The sequence below is a fragment of the Triturus cristatus genome, chromosome 5_1 (assembly GCF_964204655.1).
Source record: "Triturus cristatus chromosome 5_1, aTriCri1.1, whole genome shotgun sequence".
In the NCBI taxonomy this organism is placed as follows: domain Eukaryota; kingdom Metazoa; phylum Chordata; class Amphibia; order Caudata; family Salamandridae; genus Triturus; species Triturus cristatus.
The window spans coordinates 554,990,775-555,008,124 of record NC_140587.1 but is presented as its reverse complement, the minus strand read 5'-3'; the positions used below and the strand labels follow the sequence as shown (position 1 = coordinate 555,008,124).

General features: G+C 46.2%; 1 protein-coding gene across 3 annotated transcripts in view; it reads right to left on the bottom strand.

The window, feature by feature from the left end:
• TRPA1 (transient receptor potential cation channel subfamily A member 1) overlaps nucleotides 1–17,350 on the bottom strand; it is a 1,005,076-nt gene that overhangs the window by 152,409 nt on the left and 835,317 nt on the right. For 2 of the 3 annotated variants that reach the window (XM_085605436.1, XM_085605435.1), the window contains exon 22: nucleotides 14,735–14,910. The exons of the other annotated variant lie outside the window; for it this stretch is intronic. In XM_085605436.1, the coding sequence (XP_085461562.1) occupies nucleotides 14,735–14,910 (176 nt within the window). The remainder of the gene's footprint in view (nucleotides 1–14,734; nucleotides 14,911–17,350) is intronic. 3 annotated transcript variants of the gene reach the window in all.

Sequence of the window (17,350 nt, the reverse complement as noted above, 5' to 3'; positions counted from 1 at the left end):
ACTACATGAACAAGGGTGAACCGCAACATGGGAACAAGGAGGGATGAGGAAGACCAGACTCAGGAGGACCAATACAAGGAGGACGATACCTATAGTAGGAAGAGGATTGGGCAGGAGGACCGTGGGACTAGAACGGCTATGGAAACCAAGGCCAGTGGGACCAGCACCAGAAGACCAAATACTGGAGGACCAGGCAAAGAAGTACCAGAACTAAGACCAGGTCTACATGGACCACGAAGATCAGGTGCAGAACCATTAGAAATTGGCAAACAAGGGAACTAGATAAACCAAGAGAGTGGGAATAGGAGGACTGATGGTGAGAGAGGTGAAAAGAGCCAGAACGGTATCCTGTCAAACAGGAGACCCAGGATCCAAAGGACTAGGTGTAGGAGTACATGGGGGTGATGACCAGACAAACTGGAAGGGACAGGATGTTCTAAGGCTACCATGAACCAGAGGGTGGAGAACATCCGATCTTGGGAACTCTAGGATGATATATGGTGGGCCAGGACAAGTTATTGCATAACCATGAGTTCAAGGAGCTGGAGGAATAGGGTCAGGATAATTAGGACCAGATTGAAGAGGCCTACAAAGATCAGTACCAGGATAAGCAGGACAGGCATTAAACAGATCAAGGGAGCCAGTACCAAGGTTATCCAGAATGCCAGAGCAAGGAGAACTAAGTTAAAAAAAGGATCATGACCAAGAGGACCCGGAACAGAGCTAAGAGTGACATGAATATCAGGTCCTAGGGGTCCAGGGCAAGAATTTCTAAGTGAGGCAGAACAACAATTACACGTGGTAGGACCAAGGTGAGGAGGATCAGATGTAAGATGGCTAACCAGAATCTGCAAGACCAAGTTGACTGGATGGTGGTGAGCAGGAGGACCAGGACCAAAATGACCAGTTTCAGAAGACCCCACCAAAGACAACCTGGATAAAAAGGCTCTGGATCAATGCTGCAGTACCAGTAGGACTAACAGGAGAAGGAACGGATCCAGGAAGACCATGGCAACCCAAACCAGGATGACGAAGAGTTAGAGGGCTAGGATTTGAGAGTGCAGATGGACTAGGATCTGCAGTACCAGAGCTAGGAGGATTAGAAGGAGAACCAGGACAAGGTGAACAGGGCCAAGAGGACCAGAAAGGAACAGATAGAGATGAGCATGACAGGGGAAACCAAGAAGGGCCTGGAAGATCAAAAGTAAAGTTTTCTGATTACAAGTAGAAGATGTACTAGGACTACCATGACCAAGGAGACCAAGGCTAAGATGGCTGGTGCACCAGGTTCATGAGAACTTGGCCCAGGAGGACCCTTGCAGTCCAGGCTACAGGGCTAGGAACACGATAGCTAGGTAGGTGAGGCACAGGATGGTCAGGCTCAGGATGATCAGAGCAAAGGGCACCATGATCAGTTGGTGTAGAATCACAAGAACAATGAGCAAGAGGATTAGGACCTGATCCTTGAAGATCAGGCGCATTATGAGTATTGTCAATAGGACAAAGGGGCCAGAATAAGCAATAACATTTGGGGGCAGTATTAAGGATGCTAGGAGCACTAGAATTAGGGGGACGATGGGAAGAGCAAGGAGGATTAGAAGGATCCACTCTGAGAGCACCAGGAAAATGTCTAGGAGTGCCAGGGGGCCATGACCATGGGACCAGCGTCAAGAGTACCACATGGTACTAAAACAACAGGACCTGAGAGTAGCAGGACTAGGGTGAGAAAGTTCAGGTTCAGAAGAACAGCCATAGTCAGAAAGACTAAGGAGACTGGACCTGTGTGATAAAAAAGACTAGGAACAAAATGGTGAGGATCAGAAGTACCCAGATAAAGAGTACCAGGACCGTGAGGGCCCAGACCATTGGGTGCAATGCCGGAAAGATCGTGAGGACAAGGCAGAGGGCCAAATGGACCAGAATGATCTAATCAGGAAGACAAGGACTGCAGGGAAGAGGACCAGGACACAGGAGGCCGAGTGGACTGAGAGGAGCAGCAGGCCAAGAAACTGATGGATTCGGAATTGGATGAGCAGTGTGAGAAGGATCAGAAGGCCCAGATTAAGTGGACGAGGGTTAAGCAGATCAGGAGGGAGAGGAAGAGCTAGCAGATGGGGGTCTAGAAACACTGGGATGGCCATGAGGACCAGAAACAAGAGGATTAGGAATACAAAGACCCAAACATGGTTGGACCAGAAACAAAAGAATTAAGTCTAGTACCAGACCAGGATCCTAATGACTAGGCCCGGCCCAAGAGGACCTAGTTGGTGTGTTTTGGACCATTGATACCATACTTTTGTTCTTTACCGAAGATCCATAAAGAATGGAGACCGCCCCAGGTACCCATCGTCTCAGGAATAGGCTCCGTTCTGGAACCACTTTCACAATTCGCAGACCAATACCTAAAACCAATGGTCCAAAACACACCAACATATCTGAAAGACACCAGAGACCTCCTGAATCTTTTAAAAGATCAAAGATATTCAGAGGACAATATGCTACTCGTCGGGCTTGACGTAGAACGCCTTTATACAAGCCTCCCTCAACAAAAGACCTTGGACACCCTGGAGACCCTACTTTTTACCAAACAATGGGATTTCAGAACGCCAAGACATTTTGTCCTAGAGTGTTGCAAGCTAGACTTAACCGAAAATTACTTCGAGTACAACAACATCATGTACCAGCAATGCCACGGGACTTCTATGGGCAGCACCTTTGCCCCCAGTGTGGCAGGACTGTATGTCAGCGATTTTGAGGAGACCCACATACAGAACATCTCAAATCTATACCAACAAAAGATTTTGCTCTGGAAACGCTATATTGACGATATCATCCTGATCTGGGAAGGTGACATAGAAAGCTTCAAAGAATTCCACAGATGGTTCAACACAAGGGATGAATGGCTCAAATTCACATACACAGCGGACAAGAAAACACTGGATTTTCTAGACATACCAATCTATGCTGAAAATGATAAACTACAAACTAAAACCTTTTTTAAACCGACGTCAAAAAACAGTCTGCTTTCTTACAAAAGCTTTCACCCACGACCACTGAGAGAGAACCTACCCTATAGCCAATTTCTACGTCATAGACGGAACTGTAGTAAAACCAAAGACTACAAGAGCCAAGCAGAAGACTTGTGCAAGAAACTGAGGAATCGTGATTACCCTGAGAAAACCATTAGCAAATGTCAAAAGAGAGCTAAGCACCAACCAAGAGAAAGCCTACTGGACACAACACCAAGAGCACCTGAAAAAGACCTTGTTACCTGTGTGACCACCTATAACACTGCCTCGAACAATGTAAAGAAAATAATAAAGAAAAACTGGAGGATCCTCACTTCAGGTTCCCTGAGCTGGCCAAAACCGAGATTCGCCAACAAAAGAACTAGAAATCTCAAAGATATTCTTGTACACACCAGACCACCTCCAAACACACGAGGAGAAATGATTCCACGACTGTGGGACAATCCCCCCGTGTTGGGACATTATCCATGTGGTTCCTGCTCTGTCTGCAATTTGACTACAGCAACCAAAACAATACAATCAATCAATCACATAATTTTTAAAGCGCACTACGTACCCGGTAGGGTTTCAAGGCGCTGGATGGCGGGAGGGGATGTGCTGTTACTGGTCGAAGAGCCAGGTCTTGAGTTGTCTCCTGAAAGATAGCAAGTCTTTGGTTTGTCGCAGGCCGAGGGGGATGGTGTTCCAGGTCTTGGCGGCATGATGGGAGAAGGACCTGCCTCCGGAAGTGGTTCTCCGGATGCGTGGGACCGTGGCCAGGGCGTGGTCAGCGGAGCAGATGTTCCTGTTGGGTACGTAGAAGGAGAGTCGACTGTCGAGATAGGCTGGGCCGGTTTTGTGGAGTGCTTTGTGTGGGGGATCAGGAGTTTGAAGGAGATTCTTTTGTCGACGGGGAGCCAGTGCAGGTTCCTCAGGTGGGGGGTGATGTGTTCGTGGCGTGGGACGTCGAAGATCAGGCGTGTGGAGGCATCTGGATTCTCTGGAGTCTGCTGATGAGCTTGGACGGGGCTCCGGCATAGAGGGCATTTCCGTAGTCGAGTCTGCCGCTGACTAGGGCCTGGGTGACTGTTTTCCTCGTGTTGGTCGGGATCCATCTGTAGATCTTGCGGAGCATGCGGAGGGTGTTGAAACAGGTGGAGGAAATTGCATTGACTTGTTTGGTCATGGAGAGTTTCGAGTCGAGGATGACTCCCAGGTTGTGTGCATGGTCGGTGGGGGCCGGGGGGGACCCCAGTGAAGTGGGCCACCAGGAGTCGATCCATGCAGAGGGGTTGGATCTGAGGATGAGGATTTCCATCTTGTCTGTGTTCAGTTTGAGGCGGCTGTCCTCCATCCAGTCCGCGATGGCCTTCATTCCCTGGTGAAGGTTGGATTTGGCGGTGAGGGGGTCCTTTGTGAGGGAGAGGATCAGCTGAGTGTCATCGGCGTATGAGATTATGTTGAGGTCGTGCTGTCGGGCGATGCATGCTAGTGGTGCCATGTAGACGTTGAACATTGTCGGGCTGAGGGAGGATCCTTGAGGGATGCCACAGATGATCCTGGAGGCCTCAGATCGAAACGGGGGGAGGCAGGCCTTGTTACGGATCCCTGCATCATGAAGGCGTGTGCGTAGTGTGAGGTGGCAGAAGGTGTCGAAGGCAGCTGAGAGGTCCAGGAGGATGAGGGCAACCATCTCGCCATTGTCCAGCAGGATCCTGATGTCGTCTGTGGTGGCGATGAGGGCTGTCTCGTGCTGTGGTTGTTGCGGAATCCTGATTGGGATGGGTCTAGGATGATGTTGTCTTCATGGTGCCGGGTGAGCTGGGTGTTTACTATCTTCGATAACTTTAGCTGGGAACGGAAGCAAGGAGATGGGCCTAAAGTTCTTGAGGTCGCTTGGGTCCGCCTTGGGTTTCTTCAGTAGAGCGTTAATCTCTGCATGCTTCCAGATCTTGGGGAAGGTGGCGGTCTCGAAGGACAGGTTGATGATTTTGTGCAGGTGGGGAGCGGTGGACTTGCTGGCTTTGTTGAAGATGTGGTGCGGGAGAGGGTCGGATGGGGATCCGAGGTGGATTGTTCCCATGGTCTTGATTGTGTCCTCGATGCTTACGTTGGCCCAGGTAGTCAGGGTGTCGTGGGTGGTGGGATGCGGTGGGTTCGGTGTGGTGTGGTCAGCAGGGGTCGTCCGGGGTCTGAAGGTGTCATGGATGTCGGTGATTTTCTGGTGAAAGAAGGTGGCGAGGGAGTCGCACAGGGCTTGCGATGGTGGGATGTCGTTGGCGTTGGAGCTGGGGTTGGAGAGTTCCTTCACGATGGTGAAGAGCTCCTTGCTGTTGTGTGCATTGTTGTCAAGGCGGTTTGTGAAGGAGGTTCTTTTGGTGGTCCTGATGAGGTGGTGGTGGTTGCGGATGGCGTCTTTGTGGGCAGTGCGGCTGTCTGGCGTCTTGTCGTTGTGCCATATGTGTTCCAGTTTCCGGCAGGTGCGTTTGGAGTTGAGGAGTTCCGGGGTGAACCAGCTGAGTCTTCTGCTGGTGTCTGTGTTGGTGGGGTTTTTCAGTGGAGCGACGGTGTTGGCGCAGTCGTTCATCCAGCGTTCAAGGGTGAGTGCCCCTTCATCCGGGTTGGTTGGGGTCATCGCGGGGTTGAGTGCGAGGTTTGTTTGTAGTTGTTCTTCAGTGATTTTGCCCCAGCGGCGGCAGGTGGTCTGTAGGGTGCTGAGGTGTGTGGGTGGTTTACGGAAGGAGAAGTGGATGCAGTGGGGGTCTGTCCAGGTGAGTTTGGAGGCGTGGCTGAAGGTGACGTGGGGGCTTGAGGAAAAGATGACATCTAGCGTGTGGCCGGTGTTGTGGGTTGGCGTCGTGATGAGCTGTTTCAGTCCGAGGTTGGCAAGGTTGTCGATCAGGGTGGAGGAGTTGCTGTCGTTGTTGTTCTCCAGGTGAAAGTTCAGGTCTCCGAGGGGGATGTAGTCGGTGGAGGTCAGCGCGTGCGTGCTGATGAGGTCGGCGATGGAGTCGCAGAATTGAGGCTGGGGTCCTGGGGGTCTGCAGACGAGGGTGCCTCTTAAGGTGGACTTTGGGTTCGTGTGGATCTGGAAGTGCATGTGTTCGGCGGTGCTGAGGGTGTCGTTGGTGTTAGTTGAGATCTTGATGGTGTTTTTGTGGACGATGGGGATTCCTCCTCCGGCCCTGTTGGTGCGGTCTCTGCGGGTGATCTTGTACCCATCTGGGATGGCTATGGCAATGTCTGGCGAGGTGGTTTCGTTCATCCAGGTCTCGGTCAGGAAGGTGACGTCCGGTGATGTAGTATCGACTAGGTCCCAGAGTTCGACGGCGTGTTTGTGTGCGGAGCGGGTGTTGATCAGGATGCATCTAAGCTGGTTGGCTTCCGTTGTGGAGGGTGTATTGCGCTTATGAGGCAGGAGAAGCTGCAGTTCCGGCAGGTGAAGGGGCCGTGGGTGCACCTCGGGGCGGCCTTGCAGCAGGTGTGATTTCTTCCTGGGTTGAGAGCGATGAGGGTCTTGGCGTCGTATCGGAGGTGGTCGTCCTGGCAGGTGCGGGGGCCAGGGGTTCTGGTGCTGGGCACGGTCCAGGCGCGGACAGGCGCAGACGGGCTTGCCTTAGGCGCACCTTCGGTGCGCCCACTGCGTGCGGCCACTGCACGGCCGCGCAGCGGCCGCCATATATGGGGAGGGAGGAGCAGCTGGAAGGCGGGAGACGAGGGACGTGTGTGGCGGGGCCGCAGGGGAGACAGCGGCAGGGACGGAGGATGGGAGACCGGTGCGGGGCACGGAGGAATGAAAATTGTACAAAAGCAGAGGGGCACAGAGCAGGCGGCGATCAGAATACAGAATACAAAGCACAGGGGCACAAAGTAGAGCGGCGATCAGGATACAGAATGCAAAACACAGGGGCACAAAACAGAGCAGGCGATCAGGATACAGAAAGCAAAATACAGGGGCACAAAGCAGGGCGGCGATTGGGATACAGAATGCAAGTACAAGGGGCACAAAGCAGAGCGGCAAGCGGGGGGCAGGAAGCACAGAGCAAAGCAGCGATCAGGATGCAAAATACAGGGGCACAAAGCAGAGCGGCGATTGGGATACAGAATGCAAGTACAAGGGGCACAAAGCAGGGCGGCGAGCGGGGGCAGGGGGCACAGCCAGATGCGGGAACAGAGCAACGGCAGAAAAAGGGAACAGTGAAAAACGAAACAGTGAAAAATGAACCTAACGGCCACCACTGGCCACCAGGGATGAGGCGCAGGTGGAAGCCTGCGGGTGGAGGAGGGCCTCAAATTCACTGGCGGTGGCAGCAGCAGTGATCAGTGAGCAGCGACAGCGGGGGTGCAGGCAGAGCTGCAGCGGGGGGGAGCGACCTACCAGGAGGTAGAACTGCTTCCAGATTTCAAATGGACGATTAGATCGCATACGAATTGCAACACAACACACGCAACCTATATGATCACCTGTCCTTGTTCTCCTACGCTACATAGGGATGACGTTTTCTCAAAGTGAAGCTAAGGATAAGCAAACACAAGAGTAATGTCAAATGTAAAAGAAACACGACAAAAATGAGTAACCACTTCATAGAAACTAAACACGCAGTGAACGACTCAAAATGGTTGATCTTGGAAACACTCAAGACAAAGAATCATAATGCAGAAAAAGTGCTGTTTGAGAAGGAACAGAGATGGGTCCATCGCCTCCATACCGATGATCATGGACTCAATGATAATATCCCGTGGTTGAGTCTAAATTACTAATTCATGTACCTGATGAACATCTGACACAAAACATCTGTGAATTTCTAATGGGAAACTACACATTGATAAAGACCTCTCTCATCGGCGTAACAAATACCTCAGCCAAACTTGATCGTTCCACCTTTTATAAACAACCTTTCAAATAATGAATCAAGAGATCGAGGGCTAAAAACACCCAGAGTCTGATGAAAGAAGCACGATCATTTATTGATATTTATATCTATTTGTTTTTACTTTTTACAACATACACAGCAAAAAAAAATTTGAAACAAAAATAATTGAACACCTCTTCTTGAACTATATCAGTGGTAAAAACAACCCAGAGTCTTTCTTCTAGCTCTTTAAAAATGACACCACAGTGAAGGCGAACACAACCGGGCAGGCAGAGGTAGAGTCAGCACAAGTCGTGCTGCACCAACCTGATAGGTAGAAGCAAACAACGAAGAGAGCTACAATCTACAAAACCGTAACGTATTATCAAAATATGTGTTAAATGAGTATTATTTTGTGTTATTAGACAGGTGACTTACTCGCTGAAAACCCGTTGACGTTTAGTAACGAGGACAATAGGTAAATCAAGAACGGCGTGAGCGAGGGGGCTGGCCACATAGCTTAACTGAGAGGAGTGTTTTTTACTAAGGGAAATGCACCCATAAACATTTTGTTTCACTGTGCACTTAGTTCCTACAACATTCCAAGTAACAGCAGCATTGTAATGACTATTTTTGACCTTCTTTCGTAAATACTTACCAACTAATAATGCGATTACCGCACGCTGCCATTAGGTGAGGACTCTTTACACTACGAATTTTAATCTACCACACATTAACATCTAGTTGTAAAGAAACAATACAAATTGACATGAGAATGATCGAAGGAGTTGGCCAGAACCTGAATCTAAGGGAAGCGCCCTACCATAGGAACTGTACATATTTCGTATCCAATCACGGGTAGCATCACCAAGTAAATTATATTTAACACCAATATTGAGACGCCCTAATCATTCTCTCAGAACGCTAGCAAATATTTTAACCCTAAGTACTAACATCTCTTACGCTATCACTCTGTGATAACTTTTCAACACTCACACATTGTTAAGTACTACCCAGCGAATAAAAGACCTGCTAGAATTCCTATCACTTTTGTTTACAAGAGCGTAACAGCTAACATCATTTAATGAAACATCATCTATGAAACATGTAGATTTTTCACCCATGACGCTGATATTAACCACTTCCTGACACTGTACTACATTTATGTTATCAATCCACATGATAACAAAGAAACAAAACATCGAGTGATATTCCAACTATACTCGAACCCACAGCAAGCAAAGATTAGAGATCCTCACGAATAGGTCTGCCAAAGGAATTTGCCTTGTTATAAAGAGTTGCCATTTTATAGTTTCTTGCACTGTCTTAACACAAAGACAGCATGACCATTTGTGAGAATACAGACCTGATATTCTCCTTGTTTGTCTTGTTTCCTCCCTTTTTTACAGGTATTATCTGACCAAAGCAGAATCAGGTGAATATACCTAGATTCACGAAGACCCTGACAACACATGGTCTAAGTTCACAGAGACACAATAGGTCTCTCACTATACCCCTTTCCTACATCTTTTCACTCTAGGTCCTGAAGAAAGCCCACTTGACCCCTCAGGGCAATCGCAAGGGCTGAAACATGTCGGCCTTTTTATGGACATATTAGGTGCGGGAGATTCATAATAAATCCCCCTACGCACTGAACTATTTTTAGTCTATCTCGAATCCAGATTTATAAAAAAACTTTTTCTGGCCGTATGAGCATTTTAACTATTCCCTTTTTTCTCACTGTACATAACCCAACCATCACTGATAACTACTGCACTAACCAGTGGTACACATCCAGGTGGAGGAAGCATAAAAACTAACCCGATGATGATGCTGTCACGTTTTTAAAGAGAAAGGCGGAGAACCAAGATATACTGCCACCGCTACCTCTGTACGTGAATGAGGGTTTTTTATCAGTATAGCATACAACACTTTTTTTAAAACCCTGGTTACTCAGGACAAGTGATCCATTCCCAACTTGATTTTTTGATTCTACTCCACATGTCGTAGGATATAAAGGGATTTATATTTTGGTGGATGGGATATACATCACTGTTGTGATGGAGTAACCCATCTGCAAGATCTAAATCGAGTCCTAAATCTCTTCTATTTTGTCCGTGTCTGAGTAAGTATTGAAGCTTCTGTGCAATATGGACAGCCACCGGCCAAACAGTACATGATCGCTTCCATTTAGTTGGCGGTCAGGAAAATAGTGAATTGTATTTTCTATTTGCATGGCTGCTAGCTAATCAGTACATGATCTCTGCTATCTAGACAGTGGCTGGGTAAGTAGTGAAGCTTCTCTGCTATTTTCATGTCTTCTGGCAAAAGAGAATATGATCTATGCTTTCTATTTGGTGGCTCGGTAAACAGTGAAGCTTCTCAGCTGTTTGCATGGCTGCCGGCCAAATGTTACATGATCTCGACTATTTAGTCAGCAGACAGGTACATAACAAATTTTGTTTGATATTTCCATGGTTCCTGGCCAAAAAGTACATGATCCCTGCTATCTAGTCAGCGCCTAGGTAAAAAGTGAAGCTTCCTTGTTGCAAGTCATCCGGCCAAATAGTACATGATCTCTAATATCTTGTAAGTCTCTGGGTAAAAAGTAAAGCTTATTTGCTGTTTGCACTCCCACTGGCCAAATAGTACATGATCCCTGCTATCTAGATGATGGCTGGGTAAATAGTTAAGCTTATTTGATGTTTGCTCCCCAAACGGCCAAATCATGCATGTCCCTGCCATTTAGTTGCCGGCCGGGTAAATAGTAAACTTTCTTTGCCGTTTATTCAGCCAATTGCCAAATTATACATAATCTCTGCTATTTATTTGGAGAACAGCTGGTGATATTGTCCATGATTCCTACTATTTTAGTTGTTTGCCGGAGAAATAGTGAAGCCTCTTTGTTGTTTGCATGGTCAACGGTCAAATATTACATGGATTACTGGTACCTAGCCAGCAGCCCATGTAGTATATCATCTCTGCTATCTAGTCGGCAGCCAGGTGAATAGTTAAGGTTCTTTGGTGTTTACATGGATATCAGCCAATAAGTACATAATCTCTGCTATTGAGTCGGCAGGTAAATAATGGAATTTGCTCCTTATTTACATAACCCCTGGTCAAATAGTGCATAATCTCTGCTATTTAGCCTGCAACATGTAATTCACAGTGGAAATTCACCATTTACCCAGCAGGCGGGAAAATAGATCCTACTTAATTGAGGAGGCCACTGGTGATAAGTGATGTGATAGCTGCTGTGATGTCTTTTACATTGTAATCTGTAAGATCATTGGTGATGCATCAAGTGGTGCATGTTTTTCTCAAGCTGTAAAATGTAGATGGATAGGAGTAAATTAAATACTACATGATTTTAAACAATATGATTTATTTAGCCGTAGTAAAATGCTTACATTTTTTTTACTGTTGTTAATCTTAAAGTAGGGTTTTGGAGGGTACATTATTTGATGCATAATGAAGCATGTGAGAGATCATTGCTATTGGAAATATGAAGCTAAGGTTTAGACCAGGGGCCTTCTTACAACTAGAGCGCACAGTCTCTGTTTGAGCAATGGAGCACCTTCAAATTGTTTTGCTGGGCACTAACAGGGACATTGTGGCCTACTGCATATAATAAACTACACTGAGGGCAGCCGCACACTTGCGGCCGCCATGAGGGCAGGCATTAGTAAAAGCCAGAGTGGCTGCTTGAAGCAATTGCTCCATCTTTCACTGTAAAGTTGGCACCTGTCTGCATTAGAAAGAGGGGACAAAGATCCTGCTGCAGGCAGGTGCAGTCAATGATTGCACCAACCATCCTGGGGATGTCTGAGGTGTGCATGGGATCCACTTTCCCTGATCCAAAAGTCTGTCCTCATGGAGCACACTTACTTTGGGCCACCTTTTTGTGGTGTACAGTTAGTGTGCCTCCTAATGGACTCTTTGACTCTGCTCTTGCATTCACATCACAGCAAGAAAATCAAAGTGATGGATGAAATGCTTGAATAAATCTCAGCCACTGGCAATCAAAAGGGCCAATTCCAGTCCATCTTTGTTCACCCTCCATACCTATTTAGACAAAGGTCGGCCTTATGGAAATCAGTAACAACCCTGCTACTCATGGGAACAGCCTGCCCAATCTACCAGGTGAGGCTCCCTCCAGCATAGAGTGCAAGCAACCCCAGACCAGTTTTGCCTTAGCGGAGACTCATCGGTCGGGTGGAGTTTCAATCCCATGGCACAGTGAGAAAAGGACAAACTGGAACAGGACAATACTACAGAAAGTTTAAGTAAAATATATTAAGAGAAGTTCCATTAAAAGTGTTCATTCAACTATAAGAATAATACCCAGGAGATTGAATATGTCTGCAATTAATTACTATGTAATGCTACTAAAGTCTGTTTACACACTGTTATAATGTATTGTCTTCAGTATTTGACCATAGGATGGCACCCCCGCCCGACACGTATGATTCCAGAACCACCCAATAATAGGGTAAGGTTTGGAATTGTCATTGGAAACTTGTTTTGCTAATCACTCATGAATGTGTCTGCATTCGGAAGGTGTCTCACGCAAAAATGATGCATACACATGGGCACCTGATGGCCTTACAGTAGGTTTGCCATGACCCACACACACATATGGTGGCTTTACAACCAGGTTGCCACGGTACAAGACGCAACATTTTGAACACTTGGTTCTTTGTTAAAATTGGTGACCACTGTGTAGTTCTCTTGACCTTCTAGGGGCTTGGGTATTAGAAGATTAAGGTCCAGATTCTGATGTCTGCTGGAGTTGCCTCCGATCGACATTGCCGCGGATGAGGAACCGTTTCTGACTCAGCAATTACGATGCAACCATACATGGTGCGTTCGCAAGCGCCCAGTTCTCTATGGGAGCTTATGCTGTGATCGGAAACCGGCCACAGCACAAGTTTTCAAAGAGAAATTGGAGTTTTTGTTAATCTCTGCACTGCGTGGCAGGCACCATGAGGTGCTTGCCAAGCGTTGCAGGGATTAACTGGGGGGCACCTACAGGGACACTCAGGCCCCCAACCGGAGGCCGCGGAGGCAAGGTGGCCCTGCTAGCGGCCCCCTAAGTCATTTTCTGACATGCTTTTAATGTTGGAAAGCCCGACATGAGAAGCCTGTCGGAAACCGACATCGTAATCCCGACGGCAGAAATGCCGTCCTTAAGGGACTTCGTGGCGGTTCCAACTGGCCGACGGGCTCCTTGAGCCCATCAGAATACAGCCAGAATAACTGGCCAGTTCGACTTTCAACCGCCTACATTGTAATTAGGCAGTTGGAATTCAAATCAGAAATGTTGGTCAGTAAGCCTCCGATGAGCGGTTGGAGGCTTACAGACCGACATCCTAATTAGGCTCTAGGTGTCTGTTAGATGGGCTTAAATAGCCTTTTAATTTTATTTTCATTTGTAAAAATCTTCTAAGTGTTCACCAACAACATGATTGGTACTACAATAATGCATAACTACTATTGATTGATCTACCCTCTTCCTTAATTTATTTTATATTTCTCGAGGTACTTCCAATTGAGAAGTCGCTTCTAGATCAGGTGAGATCACTAGGACTCACAGCTATGCATGGAGTACATGTTTGGATACGAAGGAACAGTTTGACAGTCCTGACGAGGGCCCCAGACCCTTATGGGCTCTTGGTGAGAACTGATACATGTTGACATAATGAATGTTTTTTGAGACACTAATTCCCTATAAAACCTCACTTCTTATTTTTACTTATACCCTCGGTACCCTAGAATAAATGGAATCTCCTTTGGGCATACGGGAAGGTATTTTTAACAGTCTTTCCTTCCTGGATCCCTGCTTCTATATAGTAAAACACTTTATATAAGAACTCCCAACTTAGGTTGAGTCCACCCTAGTGGTATCATCTTAGCAGGGAGTCGATAGGTGCAGATGATGAAGCATGCCATTATTAGTGGGTGAGGCATCTACTCCAATTCTCTTTTGATGCCTTAGGTAGACTTTAACAGTGGTTTCTATCCATTGTCCCTGTTTTTCTGAGCCCAATTGCCAATTTGTGTTTGTTTATATTGTGTGGGAGAACGCCACTTGGAAAATTTCTCTTGCTCTCTTTCTGCACACCCATTGCACTTAGGGGGTCAAATACAACTAACAACAAGATGGTGCATACAAATCTTGAATTAATCTCAGCCACTGGCAATTGCTCGGCCCGCATGCCAACCCATCGTTTTTTTCCCACTAGGCCACTTAGACAAAGTCCCACCTTATGCAAATTAGTACCAACCCTGCTCCTCATGGAAACAACAGAATTAGAAAAAATAGCTTTATTTAAAATTTGTAAGAGACATGGTGGTTTGCTGGCTCTTGCGGACCACCGTCCCTGTGATTTTGCCCAATTGAAGTGAGTCTCAATTTACGGTAATTTTAATCAGGTAAATCGGGCAGCCATTCGGAATTTAAAAAAAAAAGCCCATAAGTGCATAGTTCAATTAAAAAGTTCAATACTAATAGCAACAATTTAGTCACAAATTGCAACCGCTTTTTGCGACTAGTGTATTCATACATCTGGCCATTGCTCCACAAAACTAATAAGGGTTGTTTGTGGCAAAAGTAACCATTTAATTTAAGATGGGCTAAGAACTCATTTCGGGAATGGAAGACGTTATATCCATAGATTATTTTCAATAATTTACTGAAAAGTCACAACACATTATTTTACGAATGATTTTAGTCTACAAATGCATGCTATGGATGCAAAATTATTACAGAAAAGTAACCTTAATTCTCATAAATATCAATTTATTGTGAGCCATTATATACTTTACCAGCAATCTTTCACTGACTAAAACAAGATATTCTGAGAGCCATACCTTTGAAGGTAAAGCAGAAAATTAACCCAGGATGCAAAAACAGCCATAGCACCGCATTGCCATTGCCAATGTCCCATACTTATGGATTTTTTCCAGAAAGTCGACACAAAGATAATGCTTGTAACATGGATGGTCCAGTCAACTAAATTTGTGGCATCCATCAGGTATTTCACTCTCTGAAAGAGAATCAGAAAATTTAAATAAATATTCATTTAGGTTGTTTGTTCACTTGCTAGGAGTAAAACACTATAATATTTAACATTTAAAAGCAGAGGAAATGTCCAAAAAGAATCCCTGCCTAACAAAATTCTTTAGCTGTTTTGGATCATGATATTAACTTTCAGTAGCCGAAATTGAAAACGTAAATGAGCCATTGACATGCATATGTAGGGTAATGCTACTGCTTATCATTTGAGTATCTGATTTCCAGTGGCGGCTTCTCCTCAAAGGCAGAGGAGTATTGCCCCACTGCTTTTCAGCAGTGGAAGGAAAAACAAAATGATAATATTTGAAAGTTATCATTTAATTCATTCCTGTTGCAGGCACTGCAGCTTTGCCAGGCAGGGTGGGGCGGGGCTGTTCTGCAGAAAGAGCAGGGGAGAGGAGCGGTGGTTTGCACTCCCCAAACTGCACATGAATGTTTAACTGGCCCTCTGGGACCGGTCAAACATTTATGCGCACTTAGCATATTCTCCACCCAAACTGCATTTCAGCATGGGTGAAGATCACGCCCAGGTTCCTTGTCCCCATCTGAGCACCATGGATTGATACTCAGACCAATCACAACACTGCAATGCAGTGCTTCAGCCAGGGTGCTTCCAGTGCCTTATTCCGACCAGCAGAAAAGAGACACGACGAGGAGGACCAACGAGTGGGGATGCAGTTCGGAGGTAAGTTTAATTTTTATTTATTTCGACCTCATCCCCGTCCACCCCCGCCACGCGCCATCAATTCATGACGGCTACCTCTGCTGTTTTCTTAAGTGTATGCTTTCAACTCTATATGAAATTCCAGACATTAAGAATTGTGATCATTCCAATGAAGAGTTCCTTGTTACAAATCCTAGACTTTGGATAAACATTAAAAATAATCAACATCCTAGTTTGTGTTGCTGAGGTGTTGCAGCATTCCCAGAAACCCCACTCAAACTCCCTCTGCGTACAGCCTTTACCAAGTTGATCTGTACTGCTATGCTAACTCTCATATTTCAGTGAAGCAATACATGGTACATCCCATCCCCAACATTTGCCTCTTTCCCTAATTGTCAGTGCAACCATAAACAATCAAAAGCTGTAGCCACAGCTCTTACATCACAGTTAAAGTGCACATCTTTTTCGCAAGTCCCATTATTATTGTCACAGTAATTACCCACAAAGTTCTTAACAACAATTCTTATGGCTTTGTTGGATGCAATTTTGCTAGCACAGATAGCAGAAAGGCTGCCAGAAATTACCCATAATGTACAGATCAAACTCAAACTTCCCTTGACTACCTGTTTCAAGGTAAGATGTTAGTTTTCTGACTTAGGACACCCGAAAACATCCAGATCAGACATACCATCACTGAAAGCAAAATACCATTAAAACTTAAGTTCAGCTCATCACTCCTCGCGACACTATTCCAATCCTTCTACATCTTCATTCTTTCAGCATATGAGACTTAAAACCAGCTATTATCAAGTTCTCAGTGTACCTTTCGCACAAAGTTGTTTAGCACTCATAAAGCCTGTGATTCATACAAACATAAGGTTTGCACAGTAAAACACCACTTGAAATGTTTTTAAATGTCGGGAATGTCTTTCCATCTTGTGAAAAATTATATGTGTTACAATCGCAAATGACAAATAGCAGGGAGCATGCATCCTGTTTCCGATTCACAAAAGCAATTGCTCTTTAAAATCATTTATCTGGTACTAAACCCCCAATTGTGGTTGTAACTAGCTTGCCCTTTGAGAATCAGGTCTCCAGCCTTGGGAGAAGCCAGTGGCCTAGCTAGGTGGGGCAGGGGGCGGTCTACCCTGGGCGGCACTGTTTTTGGGGGGCAGCGGATGTGAGCAAGTCGTGTCTGTCGACTACCCCCATCCCCACCCGACAACAAGTAGTCGGTCGGCTGCCACCCACACCTTCTGAAAACAAGTCATCAGTCTGCCAGCCCCCCCCCACCGCTTCTAACTGCAATGGGCGGCAAACCTAGGGGCCACTCTGGGTGGCAGTAGGTCTAGCTACACCACTGAGAGGAGCAGACAGTGGCCCACTGCCTGCTCCTATGATTGTTCATAAATGGGAAGCATTTTTTTATAGTAGCGTGTCTTTTTAAAGAACACGGGCTGCGGGGAAAAAAAATCCCATTTGGGACTTCGATCTGCTTAATTAACATTAATTATGCAGGTTGACACAAGATCATCTAAAAATGAATAATTGCAATGTGACCTATTAGGGTATAAGTCTCACTATAAATTGCATTCCCATTGCAAACCAGTGTTGAAGTTTGTTAGACCTGGCACCATTGGCGTGGGTCACCCTTCCATTTTTGTCTGTGCCTCAATGTGTTTTGTATTGATGTTAGCTGCTCAGGGCACTGTGCCACTGCCATCCAGTGCCACAGTGCAAGTGCTCC